At 47.7% G+C, this 23,692-nt stretch overlaps 3 protein-coding genes across 5 annotated transcripts in view; 1 reads left to right on the top strand and 2 right to left on the bottom strand.

Annotated features, from left to right (window-relative positions):
- The window catches only part of LOC307071994 (scaffold protein ILK), a 14,417-nt gene extending 9,011 nt beyond the window's left edge, over positions 1-5,406 (bottom strand). Inside the window, exons 1-2 of one of the 2 annotated variants that reach the window (XM_079731132.1) lie at positions 5,284-5,406; positions 4,128-4,399 (exon numbers count right to left, since the gene is read on the bottom strand). In XM_079731132.1, the coding sequence (XP_079587258.1) occupies positions 4,128-4,216 (89 nt within the window). In that variant the 5' untranslated portion in view covers positions 4,217-4,399; positions 5,284-5,406. The remainder of the gene's footprint in view (positions 1-4,127; positions 4,400-5,283) is intronic. The other variant, XM_079731133.1, reaches the window with a different exon arrangement.
- Positions 5,407-5,891: 485 nt separating this feature from the next.
- rrp8 (ribosomal RNA processing 8) lies at positions 5,892-8,949 on the top strand. The gene is made up of 8 exons (XM_079732031.1): positions 5,892-6,029; positions 6,233-6,368; positions 6,459-6,720; positions 6,819-7,755; positions 8,123-8,252; positions 8,387-8,493; positions 8,605-8,701; positions 8,810-8,949. Exons 2-8 carry the CDS (start codon positions 6,258-6,260, stop codon positions 8,921-8,923), a joined length of 1,758 nt encoding a protein of 585 aa, XP_079588157.1. The 5' UTR covers positions 5,892-6,029; positions 6,233-6,257; the 3' UTR covers positions 8,924-8,949.
- Positions 8,950-9,055: 106 nt separating this feature from the next.
- LOC307072641 (uncharacterized protein) lies at positions 9,056-22,154 on the bottom strand. 2 transcript variants are annotated; one of them, XM_079732029.1, is made up of 14 exons: positions 22,052-22,154; positions 19,861-20,196; positions 18,927-19,235; positions 17,958-18,266; positions 17,259-17,397; positions 16,559-16,722; positions 15,382-15,678; positions 12,729-13,088; positions 11,964-12,245; positions 11,609-11,771; positions 11,109-11,269; positions 10,944-11,019; positions 9,759-9,786; positions 9,056-9,652 (listed from the first exon to the last, which is right to left on the bottom strand). In XM_079732029.1, exons 1-14 carry the CDS (start codon positions 22,116-22,118, stop codon positions 9,503-9,505), a joined length of 2,841 nt encoding a protein of 946 aa, XP_079588155.1. In that variant the 5' UTR covers positions 22,119-22,154; the 3' UTR covers positions 9,056-9,502. The 2 variants fall into 2 exon arrangements, with proteins under 2 accessions (XP_079588155.1, XP_079588156.1); XM_079732030.1 differs by having other exon boundaries at positions 9,532-9,652; positions 11,134-11,269.
- Positions 22,155-23,692: the final 1,538 nt, after the last annotated feature.

Raw genomic sequence — 23,692 nt, 5'->3', positions numbered from 1 at the left:
TTCCTTAAGAGCGCCGAGTTTTCCCCATGACACTTTGCAGGGCTTCTGTAACCCAGCGAAGGGGCCCTCACAAAAGCCCTTCTGTTGGGTCCCCTGCCTTGGTCCCCCGTCTGGCCCATACGCTGGCTGTGACGTTATGAGCAGAGCAGAAACGCACGCTAACGTCATCTGCGTAGCGTGAGCACTGAGGCCGTATTGTGGCCTAACGCGAAAGAATCCGAGCCCTCTGCCCCCCGGCTAACGTGCACAAACGCACGCGCGTGCACGTGCGCGATAGCATGGCGGCGGTCCAATGAGAAGCCGTCGAAGGAGAGAGACGTCCAAGCGTGAGCGTGGGCGACCCGTGACATTCACACCTGGCCTGCTCTAGGTACCGCTTCCTCTGGCTGCTCTACGCTACGAGTCTGCAGAGAGAACAGAACGCCAACTACTGGAGCGATACAACAGAAGTCTGTCTGTGAGTGTGGGAATCGGTGTAGCGTGGAGTTGAATCTGCTGCTTGTTGAATGCTCCAAGGTTCACTGCAAGTCACGCTGATTATGGATTCTCAAACAATCGATTTGATGTTGCTTATTGGACCATGGCTATGAATTCTAGCAGTCATCAGTTCAATCATCAGTGCAAAACTAAACTTGGGGGGCTGAAATCATCGCAATACATGCACAATGACATGACCATCGATTGGGTCGATACCAAATCCTTTACAAAACTACAGTAGATACCCACTTGGGCTGGTCTCACTGGAGACCGTGTCTTTAACATACACAGCACATTGGAGGCCAGTCCATCCACACAAGGCCCTTTAAAGCACCCCCGGATTCATTTATTTCAGGCTCATCCACCTGCCATCAGGGCTCAGTACCAGCAAGACGGGAACACCCTGTCTGCTGTCTGTCTGTCAGTCTCTCTCGCTCTATCTCTCCAAGCGACTGTCTATCTCTGGCCCAACATGTCGTATAACATGACACAATGGAGGGAAAGTGAGCAGGGTCCCTTTCTGGAGTCACTCGCCAGAATGGGAAGAGATCTTCCTGTTGACATATATAACTTGTGAGCAGCTGATGTTGAAAACAAGTCTTGGATTATACCAAGCAAACAAAATGATCAAGCCCGATAAAATGATGCTCTGAGGAAGAAGCTAAAATTAAGTAAATGAATATAGCTTTAGGTAAAGTTCAGTTGCTTTTATTTCTCTGGAAGTTGACGTGGCAGTCGAACACTTGAGTCTTTTTAAACACCACTGCTGAAATGATCTGAAACTCAAAAACTAAGAATAACATTCTCTAGTGTAGAAAGAATAACATGCAGCCAGAATGACACTTCCACAAGGGTATTTTTAAGTTCAACCCAATGTAACCATAAATTGGGCTTAAGGCAAATCACAAGTTTCCATAAGCTATCCATGAGGCATACAAAGGACCGAAAACACACAGCAAGAGTCATTTGAAAAGGATCTCTGAAAATAATTGTGATAATGTTTATCCAACATTGGTTTAAATAGGTAAAAGGAGGGTAATATATCGTCGCTTGTTGTAGAAAAGTAGGCTGTGGTTTTATTTGTTTGTGTAAATGTGTTTTTCTACTAAGGTGGCACAAACGAACACATGCCAAGACTGCTTACAAATACATAAACAAAGCCTATACTATAGGCTAAACATTTTCTGCGTCTCCTCTCGTCCATGTCGATTTTAAGATCGTCCTAGTCCCTCCTATGGAAGTATTTTAGGGATATGTCCTTGGCGATATCAAGGGATGGCAGATTTGTCCCTAGCAATCATTTTGATTGACTGCAACTGCACCACCCCCTTCTGAACCTCCTGGTGTCATGTCCAATTAGCGAATCAAAAGCTCGCCCTAGTTCATGATGATGTAATGTCCGCGGTAGAAACGAAAGCACTAAGATGTCATCCATTTATAAGTTGATGTTGACGATGTTTCTGGTCATCGAAAAAATTAAAAAGGTTTTACATAATGAAAACAATAAAAAGAAAAAGGCATAGCATAAAAAGGCTTGGAGGCACTTCCCCCAGGCTTTCTAGTGCTGCAGTGCTGTGGGTGTGTAGGAAGCTGTGTGGGGGGTGTGAGTGGCACTATCTGGGGCCGCTGGGAGAGGGATAGCGGAAGCACAGCAGCGGGGGAGGGGGGAGAACTGCCCTGATGCAGATCTCGTGCATTCCTGCAGTAGCCCAAGATTTAGACGGTCATCTTATGGCCACACACTCAGCTACACACGCGCACAGAGTCACACACACGGTCACATATACACACAGTCAAAGCGACATATACACACACACACACACAGTCACAGAGTCACACATACACACACAAAGTGATATACACACACACACACACAGACAGACCCCCCTGCCTCCCTTTCTTCCCTCCCTTCTCCAGGAATGGTTCCTGGAGCAGTGTGCACTAGTCCTTCTAAGGAGATCGAGCATTCCTCCGCTACTCTCGCTGTCCAGGATCAATTCACGTGTAACCACACTCATGTAAATAAGCTAGCATAGTGGGATAGGTGATTATTCATTATTTGTGCAGGCCAGGAATGAAATGTTGGATTGTGCGATGCCGGTTGAAATGCTGCCGCGCGTGGGTTTTCCTTCGCCCTTGCCCAAAGGGAATGATACATGGACAAGAAGAGGGAACTTAATGTGCAATCTGCTAATGGAGAAATGCTAAGAATTATGAGTGTGTGTGTGTGTGTGTGTGTGTGTATGTGTGTGTTCCTCCGTCCCTAAAGTCCATGCTGTCTTTCAACAAGAACAACTTAAAGGCGAATTGTCACAAAGCATCTTTTGATGCTTTCTACATCTCATTTTTGCAATTTTGAAATCAAGAGAGATAAGGTTAATTCAAAATTATTAGGAAAGATTTTGGGAAAAATACCTTTCACTAACTTTAATGAATGAGATGAGAGATCATAACAGGTCACACAAATTAGATTGCCAATACATTGTCTATTCAAACTAGTTCCAAGTATGCATTTCCTGTTTACAAATGGGGGATTAGGTTCTCCCTTAAAACTATTATTAGTCTAAACTGTTGACAACACATCTAGGAAGGCCCCGGGATAACTCACTTACGAAGTCTGCTCCGCTCAAGATCCTCTGCTTCAGTTACAGGTTCGACAATATATCATCTAACATCAAATTAAACATTTGATGTGAAACATCATCGCAGACAGCCACTAACAGAAAAGCACTTTGTTCCCATTCGTGTGGTATGTTAAATCACGGATGTACTCTTGTCTGTACAGCCGACTGAAACTAGAACCGGGTGCACGTGAAATCAATCACAGGAGAGATCATTGATTTAACCAATCACTCTGCCAGCCCAGAATACAACTCATTACACTGCCTTCCTATTCTACTCACTCTTCACCTCAGACACACATATAGGAACATTTAAAAACAAAAAGCTAAGCATAATCACCAGCCCTTGTTTGCTAAACACAGGCTCTCAGCCTACTGGGGTTTGATAGTGAGGGCAGCTCTGAACCTGTTGACTGCTTATTATGTGCACTACATGACCTGCCTGCCAAGCATTCATGGAGGTTTGCAGCGGCTTGTGTCTGGGACTGTGTTCCAGCCAGGTATGCAGTACAAGCGTCACCTATTTGTGTGGAGATTGGTACCTTGTTGAGAAATTCATCACAAAAAGCTACAGATGAGGTTTGAAGGAAATTATTGCCATTTAAACTGCTTGGGAATGGGAGGTTGTAGATTGGGCTATGGAAAGATCAGTTGGAACATAGTGGAACCCAGTGGCCCATTAGTAGTACAGGATTAGATGCTGTTCAGTATAGTGTACATATATGGAGGCACTATTCTTTCAATCTAAGTCCTCACCTCAGATACCCTTGCTTGCTCTCCCTTACTTGTGTTATCACATATACCAAATGTTTTCCTCTTTCCCTTCCTATAATTTATATTCTCCATCCTTTTGGTCCACATTGAACTGGGAGTAGTCCCTACGGAAGGACAATCAACAGTTCCGGAAGTGGTCTCTGTTAGACAATTGAAATCATAAAAGTGTGTACAACACTATTGAGAGCTGTGCTGTGAAACGATGTTGCAAATCACATCTCATCCAACCACAGTAAAATGTGACACATAACTCACCCTTGGTTGAGGTCATTCTCTGTGTTGTCCAACCACAAACGAACCGCCACGGCATTGCCCTCTCGGCATTGTGTAAAGATATCATCCATCACTGCTGCTGCACCCGTCCTCTGTTAGGTTACACGGGCTCTTTTGGGGGCAGATATGTCGTTGGACTGGAGGAAGTGGCTAGAAGAAGACGGATTGCCAGAAGAATTCAAGAAGGATCGGGAGATCATCCGTCCCAAGTCCAAAGCAGCCTCAGACACCCTCAGGAGAACCTCACTGGAGCCCTGAAACCCCACAAACATTCAATACAAATTAGATCTCTTGAAAATGTCTCGAAAAGTTGATATAGTGTGTGTATACAAAATAAATAATAGCTGAAATCACACTATTATATGATTTTAGTCTACCAACATTGCAGACAACACCGAACCAGGACACCAAAGCAAAGCCTTCAGTGAGCAATACTATCGGCTTAAAATGACTGGCGGTGCATAAAGTTGAGCCATCTGTTGCAGCATGATTTTTTTTTGCCTCAGGTCGACCATGACTCAACGTCCCTATACTGTAAAGACTTGCAAGAGGGATGACAAGTTGCCTAAAATCTTGGAGAAGAAAATGTACAGAGTTCATACGAAAGATACATGGGTATAGAGGTTGCATCCTGAACCCCACCCACCCGCATGTCCATCTAAACATAAACATATACAAACAGGTGGCAGTCCTTCAATCAAACGTTGAAACCAGCCAAAGAGTCGAAGGTATTCTACACTATGCTGAACGTGAACACCATGTAGACCATAGTGGCAGACTGGCAGAGGCTAGCTCTGATAGCACAGACTGGCTACTCTATCTCACCCAGAGTGCAGAATGCACTAGCAGCTAACTCTGCTAACCGCTAACTGCTTCCAACGTGAACAGAGACAACCCCAGTATCAGTGGGACCCCAAAATCAAGTTATGTTCGTTAGCAGCCAGAATAAAAACCCGAAAGTAATGCGCCAAAAGAGCATTTGCAGAACAAGCGAACTTACTCATGGATCTCAACCCCCGGAGCTTCTACGTTTCAATCATCTGAATTTAATGATACTGGCCACCGATCCCCATGTTATTGGCTCCATAAACACAATTAGGAGAGCATCACAGAATGAACCAGCGGGTGAATACCTTACCGGTGGAACGTGCCGGGGTTGTTTACCTTTTCAGACGCCACAAAACTTAATAGGAGGAAAATATACGGTATCTCCCAGAGATTGAATGCTTCGCGACGTCCACACCCTCCTCGCTGTCGTCCGTACGTACGACGTGGTGACGTAGGGGACGATACCGCCGCTCAACGGCGCCCCCTACGAGAGAGCGGCGGCATGGCGCACTGCAATATTCACTCCCGGAGGCTATGTATTTTTTTAATCGTTTACTGTGGATTTTTTCGTGTGTATACACCAAGGATAACTTATGAAATTAAGAGTATATGTTTGTCCATAATGCAAAATGTCGAGCAACATTCCAGAGTAACGTCATCCTCCAGAAACTGCATTTGAATTGGATTATTATAGATGTGTCTAATTATAATGCTTGGCCTGAGAAGGGTGATGCATTTGCAAAGAGAATATATCTCTAATCATATAAATCAAAGTAAGATGATACAGGCTGTCAATGAGCAGATGTTTTAAGATAGTGTTGAACCGTATGGAACTCCATATCCCATACTGCCTTTCGTCGTTTCGTCATCCAGATGAGACGTTTTGCTCCTCCTACTTCCACGAGTTTGTTGCCCTAGTGCTCAAACGTGGTTAGCATGGTTCATACAAAAACACTAATATAGACTTAAGCATGTTATTATATGTCATGTTATTTAATGAGCGTACATTTGAGAGATATTAACAACATACATTGATCAAGAGAAGCCCTTTGAAAGGTGATTCAATCTTATCCTTCTAAGTATTTGATGGCAGCACAAGCTAGCCATGATTACCATTACTGTTGTAAGTTTACAAAGTGTACTTATCTTGGTAGCTGTACTTATAATCAATCGATTATCCGATTCACTTTTTTTATTCACTAATCGTTATGTCAAATACTGTCTCTAACCGCGTTTCTTCCATCATTCTTCATTCACAGTTTTGAGAAAGCAATATATCTAAACATGTTTCTCGAAGATAGCGAATGGAATGATGATGGCCAGGCTTCCCAACCCACGATCAAACCTGTTCTCCCCAGGCCAGTTCAGAAATCGAATCGCATCGTTACGTTTAAGGTAAATTAAGGTCATTTTAGCAAAAAGAAATTCATATTGTGCATGTTCATGATAAATAAAGTATTAACCTGAAGACTCTCTTCTGAGCAGCCCAAAAGTGTTGCAAAAAAGAGCCTGTTGAGGACTCTAAAGAGTCTAGGACCTGCCCTGGATCAGAAGAGCGACCATGTGCAGAAGGACAGTGACAGCGAAGCAGAGCCGGAATCAGCACAGGCTCGTCCGAAGAGAAAGAAGAAAAGAAACCGTGGTAGAAAGAAAACTGATGAAACAGGCACAGAGACTGCTGGCCCAGCCGATGACAAGAAGGCTGACAAGGTTCCTAAAGAGATGAAAGAGAAAGACAGAAAAGCGGGTGAGCACTTTTAAAGTTACATTAAGATTACGATTTTATCAAGTGGCCAAATTAATGAATCGTTAAAAGTACATTATTAATTTTACTTTGTCCTAAAGGGTCCATAAAGCTAAAGAAAACGGATTCAGGCAATGGAAAGGCTAAGGTTACGCCGGAGATAAAGGAGGAAAATGAAATGAGCAGAAAGCAGTGGAAAACCAAGATGAAGAACAAGAGGAAATGTAAAAATAAGTACCGGGAGAAGGAGCTGGTAGTACCTAAAGCGGACACCGCGACAGATAATGGCACGGGGGAGCAACAGAAAGCAGATACAAGTAGCAGCAGTAAAAGTAAAGTTACTTTCGTCAAGACAGCATCACAGAACAAGGCCGAGCAGAAGGAGTCCAAACCACAGAAACGGAAACTAACTGAACCGGCACAAAGCGTACCGAACACAGCCGAGGTACAGAAACCCAAACTAAACAAGAAACCCACGAAGAACACGAAAGTGAAAGAAACCCGACGAGGGAAAACGGAGGCGATTGGTTCTCCGGACCCTGAAGAGCCCCACCGGGAGGTAGGCGTGCCCCAAGCAGAGGAAGAGGTCCAGGAGGAGGAAGAGGTCCAGGAGGAGCAAGAGGAGGAAGACGTCACGCAGGAAGAGACGCCCGCCATCAAGCGACAGAAAATGCGCAAGCTCCAAGAGGAGCGACGCAGACGGGAGAGGCTGCGGAAAATGCTCCACAGCAAGCCGGATGAACCGGAGCGCCCCAAGGAAGACCAGGAGGAGGAGGAGGAACAGGAGGAGGTGGCGGCGGCGGCGGCGGCGCCCGTGGACCGCTCGGCCACCCTCCGGTCCCGCATGGAGCAGCGCCTGGAGGCGGCCCGCTTCCGCTACATCAACGAGGTGCTGTACACGTCGTCGAGCGGCGAGGCCAAGCGCATGTTCTCCCAGGACCCGGAGGCCTTTGGCGTCTACCACAAGGGCTTCACCGCCCAGGTCAAGCACTGGCCCGCCAACCCCGTGGACGCCATCATCGCCTACATCCACAAGAAGTACGTAGGAGCGGTGTTCACCGCATGGGGGAAGGGGGGCCCCGTCGGCGTGTTGGGTGTGTTTGGTCTGTTTGGTGAAGTGGTGTTCAAGTGGATCGTGGTTTAGCCACGGCAGACATTTTACAAGTCGTTCATTTGATAGTTGGTATGTTTGAGGACTGAAAAAGGGTATTCGGTTTTGATGAACAATATAAAAGGGGAAACGTTGGGTCACGGCATCAGAGCAACGGGGGGGAACCTTTGTGCTGGTTAACCTGTTAGTCCGGTTTTGAGTTAGTCGGTGGATTAACCTTTTGGTTAGTCATTTAATTTACGACTCGGTTGGCGCGTCCATGTTCAATGTAAAGCGTCCTGTGGTTCATTTCAGACCGGCCTCTCACGTGGTGGCTGACTTCGGCTGTGGCGACTGTAAGATTGCCCTCAGCGTGAAGAACAAGGTGCACAGCTTTGACCTGGCCCCCATCTGCGACCTGGTCACCGTGTGCGACATGGCTCACGTGAGTGTATTCCCCCACATCTGTGGCTCCGCTGGCCGGCCTCTGCCCTGGGGTTTGATTTGTTGGATTGTGGATGCCAGGAGTGATGTATTAAAGACTGATTTTGCTTTCCCTCCCCCCTTTCCCGTCTACAGGTACCTCTTAAAGATGGCAGTGTGCACATAGCGGTGTTTTGCCTCTCTCTCATGGGAACCAACCTGATTGATTTTCTAACAGAGGCGAATAGAGTGCTGGTCGTGGGGTAAATGTCCTGTGCACGACACGTGCAGTACAATAGTACAGTACATCGTTGTGTTGTACCCTCTGCTCACTAATTGCGGGTTACTTTAAACGTTTTTTCCTCTAATTCTAGGGGTATACTCAAAATAGCGGAAGTTGCAAGCAGATTCGACGACGTTCGTGGGTTTCTAACTACGTTGTCACATCTCGGGTTCAAGATGATGATAAAGGTAAGTCAAAATAAAACCAATCAGGCAGAGCACGAGAACTAAAACGTGCTTGTATTTGGGAAAAAACGTGTTTTGTTGTTTGCTAATTCCTCTTTGTTTCGTCTGTAGGATACAGAGAACAGTCACTTCTACTCCTTTGACTTTATCAAGACAAAAGACGTTTCGGAAGATATGAAGTCATCGAGTCTTGAGCTGAGGCCCTGCGTGTACAAGAAAAGATAGACCTGGGAATGCGTGTGAAATGTCTGTACACTCACTGGACGTGGTTTCATGAAGCTTCCCTGGTCCAACTCAATCCACATGGGAGCATTTTGCCATGTATTCAATGTTTGACAAGTATTCTTTTGTACAGTTTTCTTAAAATACAAATTTAATTGAAATGTCTGCTTTACTGACTGAATTGGTCAATTAAATGGAAATGTACAGAGGGGTTGATACAAAGACAAAGTACGTTATTACAATACACTTTGAATATGGTGAATTATGTTATGCTAAATTCGCATCACTACAGTGCTGTTCAAGAATGGATTTACATTTACCACTAGGGGGCGTGATAACACCACTTCTGTTAAAGGCTATATTAAAAACGAAAAACCGGCTTCTATCCCAGGACATCATTTTCTATAGCAAATGTCATGTCTAAGACAAATTCAAGTAGTTTAATATGCAATAATTCAAAGTTTGAATTAATTACAATCCTTCCAGTACCAAAGGCTTCACAGTCATATGAGAGAAAAAAGGAGTGCGTGCATGTGTGTGACAGTACTGCAAGCGAGTTGCAGAACCTCTCTGGCTATGGGCTCAGACGGTGGACTTGACGTCAGACACTATAGAGTAGCCATCCAGATGGGCATACTGTTGGCTGTCTGGTCGACGAACCAGTGCCTTGCTCTTCTCAGGGGAGCTTAGGGGTCGAACTAAAGCTGTCAGAGAGGAGAGGGACTCCTGTTTCTAAAGTAGAAAAATCATAAACAAATGCAGAAATCTGGTTAATGTTGTTTCACGATTCGATTGAGCTACAAGTAGTATAATTTTGAGCTCAGTTGTATCGGCCTACCTTCGATCGTGCTCCAGGATTTAGTTTACTGAAAAAAGAAAAACAAATATTCAGCTGGATAATGACGATTTCAGTGTGTTGTTGTAATGTTTAACATCACCTATGGGTGGCACTACGTCTCAATACAAGAAACACAAAACACTCATTAGGCTTACCTCCATATTCATGCGTTCATCTACGGAAATATCGATAGAGAATACCGTGTGACCCCGGCAGCCGTCCCCAATGAGCGTTCTGATGTCAAAACCCCTGCATTCGCTCGTACATCATGCACCCATGACACCGGTCACGTCGATGAAGACGACTGCCAACAACAATGGCGAGCTGACGCAAATCCCAAAATAGCATTTCTCCTGGGGACCCCTGTTTTTCTCTGTGTGTACATGACCTGACCTTCCCAAATTATTTGGACAGCATCCTCCCATGGGACTGCAGGGTGACGGCGCCAATGGCACCAATGGCACCTTGACCAAATGTTGTGACCAGAGAGGCAAACCTATTGAAACCTCTATTCTGATGCACAGTGGGCCTGTATTCAGTCTGCTGATGGCCTGGCCATCAGCAGACAGGCCATCAGTCCTCATAGAAGTTATGTGCGCAGCATGACATGGGAGAATGTGCCGAGTACAAAGCACAGAGCGGAATTCCCTAATCTGGCGTTTGCCTTGATTCACATTCAAATCCATTCCAACCGCGATGGCAGCACGCTTCTGCTACACAGATTTCCCCCCAAACTCTGTGAATATCCCAACTTTGTTTATTGCTACAACCTTCCCAGATGTGGGGAATTCATGCGTTTATTTCCCACCGATAAATCTAACATTAAAAAACAACATTAGTAGCACCCCTCTAAAAGTGCTGTCTAAACCACACCAACTGTTCTCCAGCGGCAGAGGGCTAACGGCCGGGCCCTGGTGGGAAAATAAATCAGCTGCTTCCGCCCCATGGACACAAAGGGAACAGTTACTGCCATCTGAACACGCTGTGGTGAGAGAGGCATCTGTCTGCTTCCTGTTTGCCAACAGCGCTCTGATCTTTTTAGGTTACTGAGAGACTTGCGGAAAGAGGGGGTGAGTCGGTGAGGGGCTGACGGCATGCAACACACGCATCCTGTTTCTCTCTGCCTGTCACGCACCCCGCCGACGGATCACCTGGCGAGAGGCGGCGCCGCAACGCTCCACTCACCAGAACACCCACAGAGCCACGGCGAGCAGCACGGCCGCGGCGGAGGCGTAGCAGACGCAGACGAGGACGAGGTTCGCTGCGCGGAGCGGGAAACACAAGGGAAGGGTTTAGGTTGGACGTTTGGTTCTCAGGCACGAGACGTGTTTTCATCTGGTTGGCGCTTACCCAAGTGTTCATCCTGGGAGCTCACCTCCACTCGGAGCCGGAGCTCGGCCCGGTGGTGGTAGAAAGAGGCGAGGCAGGTGTACCGTCCCTCGTCTTGACCTTCGACCTCTGATGGAAAGGCCAGCGCGTCTCCTTCCAGTTTGACAAACGAGCCGTCGCTGCTGTAACGCAATCAATGGCCTTAATCGTTAGGCGAGATCTCAATTTGTGTCACTTGTAACGCGCATAATTGAAAACTGTTTTGGTTAATATGAGCCCTCCTGCATAGCTAATCAATATAATGTAATAGAACCTTTTCCTATTTGATGAAATATTCATAAGGACAAAAAAAGGACAAAAGTTAATAAAGATATCTGCTGCGTGTGTGCGTGTGCATGTGTGTGTTTTCGTGTGTGTGTGCGTGTGCGTGTGCGTGTCTGCGTGTGTGTGTTTATGTGTGTGTCTCTTGAGTGTCTGCAGTGCACTACAGATGCAGAAGTTGGGAGGTGGAAACAGGTCACCTTTGACAGGTGATGCTGTGCGTCGGTACATTCCCCTCCACCTCAAACAATATTCTCTGGCCGGGCAGATTCTTATGCAGGGATAACCTGAGCACGCATCGGCCACCACTGTGGCATCTGTTCATCCGAGTCGTGTGGTTTAGCACCCTCAAAGAGGAGATATCTATCAGAGGAAAATGAAAAACAAAATCTGATTGAAATGAACCCATAGTGTTAAAGTCGGTCCAAGTGCAACACAGGAATACAAACTCAAACTAAAACCGTCCAGTCCAGACAACGTCCCCGGGGTCAACATTCATCCATCCTTCCTTCAGGAGACTCTGATTGATTTATCTGCGTGTTCCCTTTCACTCACAGTATTTTGGGATGTGCACTGTCCTCGTGTCGGACCCTCTGCGCCGGTTCTCCACCAAACAGGTCAGGGCGTCCCCTTCGTGAGACGCCAGCGCGAAGCGGTACGTGAGCCGGGTTCTCACGGTGCGCCCGTGGGTCCAGGACCGGCGGGACACCTGGCCCCTGGAGCCCACGGGTAGGACCCAGGTGAGGTTGGCCTCCACACCCTCGGCCTGGTAGTCACACACGGCCTGCCAGAGGCCAGATTCCCCCGGCCCCACCGACACATTCAGCACAGGGGCCCCTGGGGGAACACACAGGGGGATGGAAAGTTGAGTGTGTGTTTGTAAGGTTTGTGTTTTTAAGTGAGCGTGAGCGTGTAGGTTAACATGTGCGTGGGTGTGCACGCATCTGTGTGTACGTCTGTACGTGTGTCGGTGTATTTGTGTGTGTAAGTGTGGGTATGTGTGTGTCTAAGTATGGATACCTGTGTGTGTGTGTGTGTGTGTGTTTGTGTGTGTGTGCGTGTGCATTTGTGTGTGTAAGTATGGGTATGTGTGTGTCTAAGTATGGGTTCGTGTGTGTGTGTGTGTGTGTGCGTGTGCGTCTGTCTGTGTGTTTGTGTGTGTGCATGCATGCGTGTGAGTGCCTGCATCTGTGTTTGCATAGCGATGTATGTGTGGGTGTAACCAAAGCAGAAATCCCCACCAGATCAACAAAAACATGCCCTCGGTATCCCGGGGAAGGTGTTGGACACGGGAGCCGCACGGAGCTGGAGACAACATACCCAGGGAGGGGAGGAGCAGGTGCTGTCGCTGCTGGTGCTGCAGAACGGGATGACCCCCCGCCACGCAGCTCAACCTCCGACCGGAGTACAGAGAGGTGGGGAGCCGCAGGGTGCTGAGGGCGGTCACCTCCACGCCGACGCGCTTCCCCTCCTCCGTCCTGACCTCCACCCCCTCCAGGTCATCGACCTCGACGCCGTCGCCGCTGTCGCCGCCGCCGCCGTCGCCGCCGCCGCCGCCGCCGCCGAGGCGCCAGGTGACCGTTGCCGCAGTGGCGACGCTGACCACACGACAGTCGGCGACGGTATACTCCTCTCCTCCTCGCCACTCCTCTCTGGAGCTCAGGCTGATGTTGGGCGGGGCTTCGCAGGGGGGGGAGGGAGGGAGAGTGAGGGAGAGGTTGAACACGCCTCGTGTTCAACCTACCAAAGTTCTCACATGTAACCCCCCTCTTCCGAGACCTCCACTGGCTCCCTGTAATAGCTCGCATCAGATTCAAGATGATGGTACTGGCATACAAGGCAGTCGATGGAACTGCCCCTGCCTACCTCCAAGCATTAGTAAAGCCACACACCCCACCTTGATCCCTCCGCTCAACTACCTCAGCTGGACGTCTGGTACCGCCATCGTTAAGAGCAAGCAAAGGTCGATCAGCGAAGTCACAACTTTTCTCTGTTTTGGGACCTCAGTGGTGGAACGAGCTCCCTACCGATGTCAGGATCGCAGAGTCGCTCACCAGCTTCCGCAAAAGACTCAAAACTCACCTGGTCAGAGTTCACCTCAACTCTGCATAGAAACCAATGCACAGCCACCATTGAATGTTGTACGTCCTGGCACTTGTACATTGCACTTATTCAAGGTACTTAATTGTTTAGCATCTACAGTAGCTGCTATCATTGCTTTACACGGGGAATGGGTTAGCCTAGCGATTGTAATACTTGCACTTGGTTCTATGAACATCTTTACTGTACCGACAGCGATATATTGTTTCACTTCTTATGACAAATGTACTTATTGTAACAAATGCACTTATTGTAAGTCGCTTTGGATAAAAGCGTCTGCTAAATGCCCTAAATGTAAATGTAAATGTAAATGTAAATGAGAGTGGAGGCTGACAAACCGCGAAACGCTGTGTTCACTTATGGATTGTTATAGACAGGTCGGACGTCAGCTTTTATCTTTACATCTGGACCCGGGTCTTGCACTTACCTACCTCTGCATATTAGATCTTCATAAGCACATCAGCGGTTTGTGGGTGTGCTGATGTGTAAGCACAGTTTGTGCTTCATTTTATTTAAGGTGTATTCAATTGTAATTCTTCTGTGCGTTTATACAGTATATATCGCTGCTTATTACGCTCACTTGAGCAATTTCTATTTTTCATCTTCCTCTTGACTGCCCTGCAGTGTTTCTGCTTGCACTGTGTGCACAGAAGACTCCCCGCTCCTGGATTTACATTACATATCTTATCTGGTCCAGTCAGTTGTATTTAGATAGCCCTTACTCACAGTTACAGTCTCAAAGGGCTTTGCAGGCCATATTTTATGTCTCCCTCCCTTAACCCTAGCCTCCTAAAGAGCAGGACCTCCCTTAAGTATCAAGGAAGAAACCCAGTGAAAGGGTTGCACTCCTCACTCTGGGGATGGTGAGGAGTGCAAACAATAATCATAGAATACTGGGTTATTTAATATATGCACACATTAAGTCTGTTCTTCAGCACAATGAGCCGTGAATACAGTTTTATTATACCGTTGAACACCAGAATGGAGAGTTTTGTTAAAATAGGGAATGTTCACATAGGGAGCTCCGATAGCAAAACTATATGGGACGTAGGTTGGTATGGTCAGACCATGGTACCGCTCATTTAACCTACGACCAGTAGCCTGGCTATTGCCAGACCAAGCTCAATCGTAGATTGCACATTGGTCTGGGGAAGCTTCTGTCATTTTCTTCAGCACAAGAGGTGTGATCAATGGGCCTCGTTCAAACGGCTCTGAACGCAATTGGCCGCTTGCCGTTGGTTCCCTGTCGTCATTGTGTTCAACCAGCCGATAGCGCGCCAGGGGGAAAAGCCAGCTCGGTGATTGGCTCCCGCAAAACGTTACGAAACTAGATAGAAATGTGTTGCTCTTCTCCAGACCCTTCTGCAGGGCGAACTCAAATCAAATGCAGAATGGGTGGAGCTACCCAGTCTATATGACCAGCTGAGGTGGAGCCATCTTCCTTAGCTCTGGCTATAAAGTCCAGGCTCAATCAACAGTTACACCAGGCTTCCTCGTGACCCTCCAAGGAGACCGTTTCGAAAGGGGCTGTCGATTTTAGATTGCTATCTATAACCTTCTTCTCTCCGCATGGCCCCTGAGAATCAAACTCTATTGGTGGCATAAAACATCCAAGGCCTGTATATATATAAAGGTGAGAGTCCCCCTTTGGTGACTTGTGTTTTTCCACACTTCTTTTCATGCATATAGCATAAAGGAGAGATAATGATCATACTTTCCTATTATGTAAAGAATAATATAATACAAATCCTTTAAACATACAGTAAATGTCTCCCATAATGCATAGCGGTATTGAGTGTTTCTCGTCAACATGCCAAACCACTCCGAACCGAGCAGCGCGGCTCAGGGAATCAGCACTTCCTCATCCACCTACCACAGAGCGGGATGGTGACGCTCCGGTATTCCGGCGTCGGGAAGAGCGGATGATCGATCACGCATCCCACTGCGAGCGGTCGAGGGAAGCACGCGGTGCCGAGGGCCAAGACTCCCGCGACGGAGCTGCTTCCGTCAGGCAGGGGGGAGCTGGCGCTGGGGGAGGGGACGGCGGCCATGCCCTCGGGCAGCCTCCAGGACAGGGTGGCGGCCGGGGCGCCGCCGACAGCCGAGCACTGGACCTCGCGGCCCGAGGGTCCGGACTGCAGATCAAGGCTTATCGAGGGAGGGAGCAGCACTGAGAGAGAGAGGGAGAGGGGGAGGGAGAGAGAGAGAGAGAGGGAGAGAGAGAGAGAGAGAGAGAAAGAGGGAAAGAGAGAGAGAGGGGGGGGAGGGAGGGGGGGAGAGAGAGAGAGAGAGAGAGAGAGACACACACACAGAAACAGAGAGAGAGAGAGCGACAAAGAGACAGAGAGAGACAGAGTGAGAGAGAGAGAGAGAGAGAGAGAGAGAGAGGGAGGGAAAGAGAGAGGGGGAGGGAGAGAGAGAGAGAGAGAGAGAGAGAGAGAGAGAGAGAGAGAGAGACACACACAGAAACAGAGAGAGAGAGAGCGACAAAGAGACAGAGAGAGACAGAGAGAGAGAGAGAGAGGGAGGGAAAGAGAGAGGGGGAGGGAGAGAGAGAGAGAGAGAGAGAGAGAGAGGGAAAGAGAGAGAGAGGGGGGGAGGGAGGGGGGAGAGAGAGAGAGAGAGAGAGACACACACACACAGAAACAGAGAGAGAGAGCGACAAAGAGACAGAGCGAGACAGAGACAGAGTGAGAGAGAGAGAGAGAGAGAGAGAGAAAGAGAGCCAGAGAGAGAGAGAGAGCCAGAGAGACAGAGAGAGAGAGCCAGAGAGATAGAGAGAGAGCGAGAGAGAGAGAGAGAGAGAGAGAGAGACAGGGAGCAAGACGGACCGACAGAGAGAGAGGGAGAGAGATAGAAAGAGACAGGGAGACAGACAGAGAGAGAGAGAGCACCAAAGGTTTATTTTCCACTGCATCAATAATTCATCATAATGCAATGGAGAAAAAAAAAATAAAGCAAGTTCATAAAACATTTCTTTTAAAAGACAACCGCAACCGGTGCAATGAATAAAACATAAGGCCCATAGGAAAGAGGGGGTCTCAACGCACCGGGCCGGGGTCTGACTGTGATGTTTATCTGCACGGTGGCCCTGTGCCGGTAGTACGACGCCTCACACACATAGAGCCCCGCATGCAGGAGACCCACAGGAGCCTGGAACGTGAGGGCCGAACCCACCACCGCTACGCCCCTGGGCAGCGGTGACGCCTCCTCCCTACATGGGTCAACGGGACGATTGTTATTATTTATTCACTGTTTAACCATTCAGCATCCTGTTTAGTCGCGATTCATAGTGACGTCTGATGCTTTAGGGAGCGGGTCAAGGCTTTGGCATTGTGCTTCGGATAGACGCTCGCAGATGGACGGACGTTTGGGTTCAATCCCAGAGCGGCGTGTCTGGGAGTCCTCACCACTGCTCTGCCCTGCCCACGTCCAAATTGTGTGCTCACTGGTGCCGTAATGCAGTGTGTCACGCATGAATACAGAGCGGAGTTTTACTGCAATGCTGAAGGTTCCTGTTGTGAGTGTGGGGTGAGGAGACAGGTCTGAATGTGTTGTCTGTAGTCTATCACTTTGAATAAGCTGGCACCAAAGCCGAAACCACATCCTTTTTTGTATATGCAGATCATTTAAATTCGTTGCCAGACGACTCACAGTCATACTAGGCTGCTTGTACAAATGCGAAAAAAAAACAAACGTGTGACTGTCGAATTCAAGTCTTGCTCATTATTTTGTCTATCTCAACCTTACTTTTGACAAAACACGGCATAGCGTGGAACGTTTCCAACGGCTTCCAGGCCAATAGAAACATCCCTCTGTCCTTCCTCCAGCTCCAGAGAGGCCTGCAGCTCGTTGACGGGCTCCGACAGTAACCGAACACCAGATAGACCTGGAGGAGAAGGAGAACAACAACACAGTCACGCATTGTTGGTGCTTCCATCGCAGAGCGTTGCACTGAGAATCGCTTCACAACATCGCTTCTTTGAAGCCATTAGTGGTCAATTTTCCTCCCTATATCTCCTCCCTACTACAATGCAATCTTGGTTCCTGTTAAACCAGATCAATCGGCTCACTCTTGAGGTTCCTTGCACGCGTTTGGATCTTGGTAAAACTGCCTTTTTCATCGATGCCCCTAGCAAATGGAACGATCTGCAACAAACCCTAAGGTTAGACAAACTCCCATCTGCTACTGTTTTTAAATGTTTTGCGGTTAATCTCAGCTCATCAAATTGCAACTGTTTTTAGTTTTATTTATTGATATTTATATTTGTTTTGCACATTTTTATTTGCCATTGGTGTTGTTGTGTGCATGTACATGTCCCTTGCTGTTAACTCGTCGTCATTGTAAATGAGAGAAACCTCAATGCCCTACGAGTGTTAATGAAGGTTTGAAATGAAAAAATTTAATGGAACAACGCCGACCGCATTGGTTGGTTGAGTGGCACTCACTGAAGGAAGGCAGCTGGAGCGTCCTGGACTGCGGCCCGGCCAGCTTGGGCTGGGTGAACACGCAGGAGACGTTGCGGCCTTCGTACGCCCGCACCGGCAGGTGGTACACACTCGTCCCTGCGTCCGTGCCGTTCTCCCTTCTGGGTTCTTCTTCCTCGTCGTCGGAGGCGGTGGTCACCAAGGAGACGAGGGTCTCGGGTCGCCCTCCAGATGCCACACAGGAGACCCTCCAGTAGTCCTCCTCGTCCTCCTCCTCTTCCTCTTCCGGCCTCTGTCTCATCTCCGCCTGAACACTCACCCTGGGAGCGACTGCGAGCCGGGAGGAAGAGGAGGGCCAGAGGCCCGAGGAGATGTTATTCCTGGAGCTAGACTAATGGTTTCGACAGTCAATGAAACCAATGGTTTTCCTATTAGCGGCGGAAGCTCCGAGGTCCGGATGGGATGGATGTTAAACTAAATACGGGGGTGGTGGACGTGGTAAGGGGGGGGTCTTGGAGTGAGCGGCTGCTGTCTGGGTGGAGGCCGCTGGTGTTGATCTTGGCTCCATCACCTGTTGTATCTGATGGCCTGGGCCACAGCTGACAGCAGACGGGTGACCCAGCTGCCAAAGCTAGAGGAACCAACCGCTTTTAGGGCACACGCCGGAGTTAGGTTCACTGCTGGCTGCATATAGCGGTGGGATAAAGCTTTATTTTACACTAAGGAGTCGTAATGTTTATTTTATTTATGACGTATATTATATTATATTAATAATAGTTTTACCTCATTTGTACACTTTTTTTGTCTATCAAAGAAGCTATAATCTTATCCTTAAAATAACTAACTACTAATTCGAAGCCACTAATTATACACCCTCTCTCTTTCTCTGCTCAGGGACATCTCCAGGAAGTGATTCATGGTTCTATTTTTAACAGGTGACATGGATCCAACCAGCGGTTAAATACACACGCTCATATGAACGTTCGTTACCAAAGGTTTCCACGCGGACGGTAGTGGCGACAGGTCTGGCCAGGGTCGGGTGGCGCACCACGCAGGTGACGCTGCCCTCGTCCTGCAGGTGCGTCGGGAAGCGGAGGATGCTGGCGGCGCTGCTCACGCCGTTTCGTCCGGGCGAATCACTCCGCTCGATAGAGAAGTAGTCCTCGACCGGGGGCTTGTTGTCGATCAACCAGTCGATCTGAGCTCGGGGTTTGCCGTCGTCAGCCGAGCACCGCACAGACTGATAGTGGGTGCCGTTGTCCATCTCCGCAGTTACTGATAATTGCGTCTGCGGACGGACTGAGAAAGAATAAACGTGGGTCAATGCCGGTTGGTAAACAGTTCATTCATGAATGTAATCTGGAAATGGTTCTCCTTGGTTGCTTCTTATCAGGGCCAGCAGTTAGTGGGAGTGGAATTATGCGAGCCGTGAAATGGGACCCTTAATGGATGAATATTAAAAACGCAAAAGTTGTTTATCACAATAAACAAGTGGAGAGAAGGCAAAACAAAGAGGCTGTGGACCACAGCGACGCCGGCTGTATCTAAAATAACTCAAATCAGACTTGAATAAATGGTGCGCATGGGGAATGGATTATGTTTGTAAATGAGGAAGTAATAAAGCCTCTTAACCGAGGGGGCTTTGTTTACACAGAATGGATTTCACTTGTTGTACCCCCTCTATTCAAGTACTACTTTTAGTAGGCCTACTTTATATACAGTACGCATTCTTGCATGCTAGCCAGAACATATCTCAGGGCCTCGGCCTTGGAGCCATATAGTTTCCACATCTCCATTTGAACGCATTTCCAGTTAAATTAAAACCAATCTAAAGGGTAAATGTAGAACACAGCCGAGCCGTCTTCTGTGCTGACCTCTCTGTGTTTCAGCTGCGTTTCGTCGCCACCACTAGTGTCAGACCTACCGTGGACTTGGAGGTTCACAGTCCTGTTGAACTCCCGGTCCTGCGACTCGAAGACGCAGACGTACTCCCCCTCCGCGTCCACGCCGGACACCCTCATCCGCACGGTGAGGTTGGCGGGCGAGGCCGGGAGGGAGAGCATAGCCGCGCTGCCCCTGAACGCCGTGCCATTGGTGAACCCCGCCAGCCGATGAACAAGGCCGCCCCTGTGCCGTTCCCAGGCGCTGCCGGTGATGGAGGCGTTGTCGTGGTACAGGCACCGCAGGTACACCTCCTCTCCCAGGACTGCCACGAGGTCGCTCTCGACCTCCACCTCCGATCCGCCGTCTTCGTCGTACTCTGAGGTGGGGGGCGCGATGCATGGGCAAAGAATACAACACAACACAGGTTTTGTCCGGAGGTAGAGATTTATTTCTTTTTTTAAAGATTAGTATTGATCCGGGAAAGGTCGTAAGTTCGGGGCAGTCGGTAAACACAGCTTAAACGGCAAACAAGGATGAATTGAATTTCTGTTGAGGTGGGAGAATCAGACAGGCGTCCCTGTATGCCAGCAGTTGACCACAGAGATTTAGTGTTTCACTGCTGTGGCGGGGCCTGTGAAAGATGATTATGGGAGACGCCTCGAGAATCCATAAGAATGAGAAAGTGCCCACACACCAACACAGCTGGGGACATGTTTGTCACGCAGGCTTGCCTGGTTGTCATTCTGCCAAGGTGAGGTAAACCACTGCATAGCCAATCCCTTTATTTATTAATATATACATAACAATGATCTCCATAACACCACGGACGTATTGTGCAACAATATCTCAGAGCTGTGGCATCCCTCAGCTTTGAGGATTACGGCCTCCTCCAAGACAGGGGGGTTGTGGTAGGTTTGTGGGTCTGTGCGCACAATGGCACTTGAATAATGTGTCTTTGTCCCCAGAGCAATCCATTATGTTGATGAACTGAAGAGAGTCCAAAAGTTGTGCCCTGAACTGCAGCCAGACACCTCTCTGCCGCCGCTGAAGTCATGATTACGGGAGGTTTCAAAGGGAAGGGCATTTAATGGAACCTGACAACTTTAAGCTGTCCTGGAAGGGCTTGTCAATTTCATTATTTATTTTTGCAGTCAGTGTCATTGCGGCAAGGGGACAAAGTTAACTTTTAACTTAAATGCACTGAGCTGTTTGCCTCGCCGAGGGCTTGGTAAAAAAACAACAGGGGAAACATCATAACAAGGGCCCTTCACATCTCTGGTCGGTCTCAATGCATCTTCCCTCTGTGACAACATGATGTTAGCCAGAGGAAGAGCAGCCTAATAGTGATGTGCTCCTGCTAGCGCTAGCGCCATGCTGCGTATATCGCTACCACAAAGTTAACGACGTGCGGGGCGAGCCGAGGCCAGGGAGGGAAGGAGGGAGAAGGACAGGGAAGGAAGCACAGAATTGGCAGTATAATTTTATCATGCCCCGAGTGTTTAGGATCCATAAAATTGATTTGCTCTTGAAAAGATCTCCCGATATGAAAGTCAGCCAAGCGTGAAACAAGACAAAGCACGGGCGTGAAAAGTAAGTAATCACTGCGAGCTGACCAGTAAAACGCTCCACGTTCATTAGCATCTCCCAACGAGAGCCCGAGAATGAACTCAACGATGGCTATCTTTAGATTGATCACGACTGGATTAGTAACATATGGTATAACAGTATAATGATGACTTTTCATGCAATAAGTTAAACGGATGTTGTCAGCGTTGGATCGTCGTACGTTTGAGCAGTACTTGTTCACGACTGTCCCAGAACACATGAGAAGGACAAAGGACATGTGGTGTCATTCTTTAACGAGTGTCTCCTTGAAGTACAAAAACACATGCCTTTCAAAGTAATAATCCCATAAATTCTCAATTTAAAAGCTTGTACAGTGACCAACATGGTTTTAATCGTTTTTTTAACGCACAATGACAGCAACATAATCATCACTGGGTAGTTGTCACAATGTAATGTGCCGGTTGCTACTCTTCATTACGTTATAACTGTCTAATTAAATGCATTCACTACATAGAAAATGTGGCCGCATTGCTTGTTAGTGGTTGTAATTGTGCTAATTAACGATCAGAGTGAATGCCACAGCTTAAACTCGCCCTTGAAGAATAAAAATATCCACACCAACCGCAGAAATAGCACATAGAGATGAAATGTTACTTAACTCTTACCCATAATTCCTGAACAGTGAGACAGATTTAGGAGCAGGCCCAACGTCAACAGTCTTGAGCAACCCATGTTGGAGACTAATGTGTGTCTAGTGAAAGAGGCTTGTCACACAATCATATGTTTCACACGGTATTTAACTTGTGTGTTGGGTGTTTCTGTTTCAGAGTGTATGTGTTTCCGTCTCAGTGTGTGCGTGTGTGTGTGTGTGTGTGTGTGTGTTTCCGAGTCAGTGTGTGTGTGTGTGTGCATGGGTTTCTGTGTCAGTGTGTGACTGGGATATTGTGGTTTAGGGTATAAGGCATACACCCTGCAGCTGACTTTGACCACGGTGCGCTGATGCATGCACCCAAACACACACACACACACACACACATAAAACTCATATGTTCTGGCTACACATACACAAACTCATATTCACATTCAAAAACCCACACTTGCACACCTACGTCATAATGCACAATTTTTGTGCCAAAATCTCAATCCTACACAAAGAGATAATAGTTTCAACAAAAGTTACACATAGCAAAACAGTCATAACCATTTCTCCATTTTGACAGCATCGCAGCATTCAGAATTAGAGATGTGGGTCTGTGCTGATGTGAGAGTTTGTGTGCAGGATGGGCGTGGGGATGACACCTCCTATAGCGGCTGGAGGAAATGGTTCGAGACCCCCGTTTATCTTTCACAACATCGGAACGCTGCCCGGCAAATCAGCGTCTCTCACGGCTTACTTACGGAAAATCAATCACTCTGAGGCAGCGCTAATATTTGTTTTGTTCGACTTTGTGGCAAATGTTTGACTCGGACATGTTTAGATAAATAAGAGTTTATCACTGCAGCACCTGAAGGGAGGCAGGGGGTATGGAGGAGGGAGAGCGTTGGTGCTGGAGGGAGGGTGTTGCATATTGACTTAGTTTGAACTTGAAAACTTTCAGTTTGTCCCGTTTTACTTGATGCTGGGGATGGTTCCCTCTCCAGATCCCTGGCTGAGACTGAGCAAAGGGAAAAGCACAAATTGAGGTGACTTCACAGATGAACGAGAGGCCGTTTAGGGTGGATGTGTGCTTCCTTCAAATAATAAACTCCAGCCTGCAAAAAATAGACTCAGCATGTTCCGTGCTGGATTTATGAATGGGATGACGACATCTTTTCTTTGTTTTATTTGTACCTTTAACAGACACAAGTCCACACAGAGTAAAATGAATAACAACACGCAGACACACGCACAAACACACACGCACAACATCCAGACCGTCTCATCAGAGTAATATGTAGCATATTAACATTTAATACATTTGATTACATACAGTCAGCACACCACCCTCAGTCAATCAGTAGAAACATCCCGGGACATGCGTCACATGACCGTAAGTCAAACAGAATCCATTCTTGTGTCTTTTTTTTGGAGACATTTGTAAAACAAGCATTGTTGTACAAACCACAAGAAGGGGTTTGAATATGGTCTTCAAACGCGATGGAGTCCATATTAAGGTCTTATTACATCCTGTAATCCCCTGGTTGGAGTGGTTCTATTGGTGCCGCAGACGATCCTATCTGCGGAAGGCAACGCAAGGTTCAAACAATTACCTTCATTACACGCACAGGCGGTGCTCTGGGGAGACACGTAGTTCACTCCATCTCTC

Source organism: Pollachius pollachius (genome assembly GCF_949987615.1).
Source record: "Pollachius pollachius genome assembly, chromosome: 3".
In the NCBI taxonomy this organism is placed as follows: Eukaryota; Metazoa; Chordata; class Actinopteri; order Gadiformes; family Gadidae; genus Pollachius; species Pollachius pollachius.
This window is presented reverse-complemented; position numbering and strand designations above follow the sequence as displayed.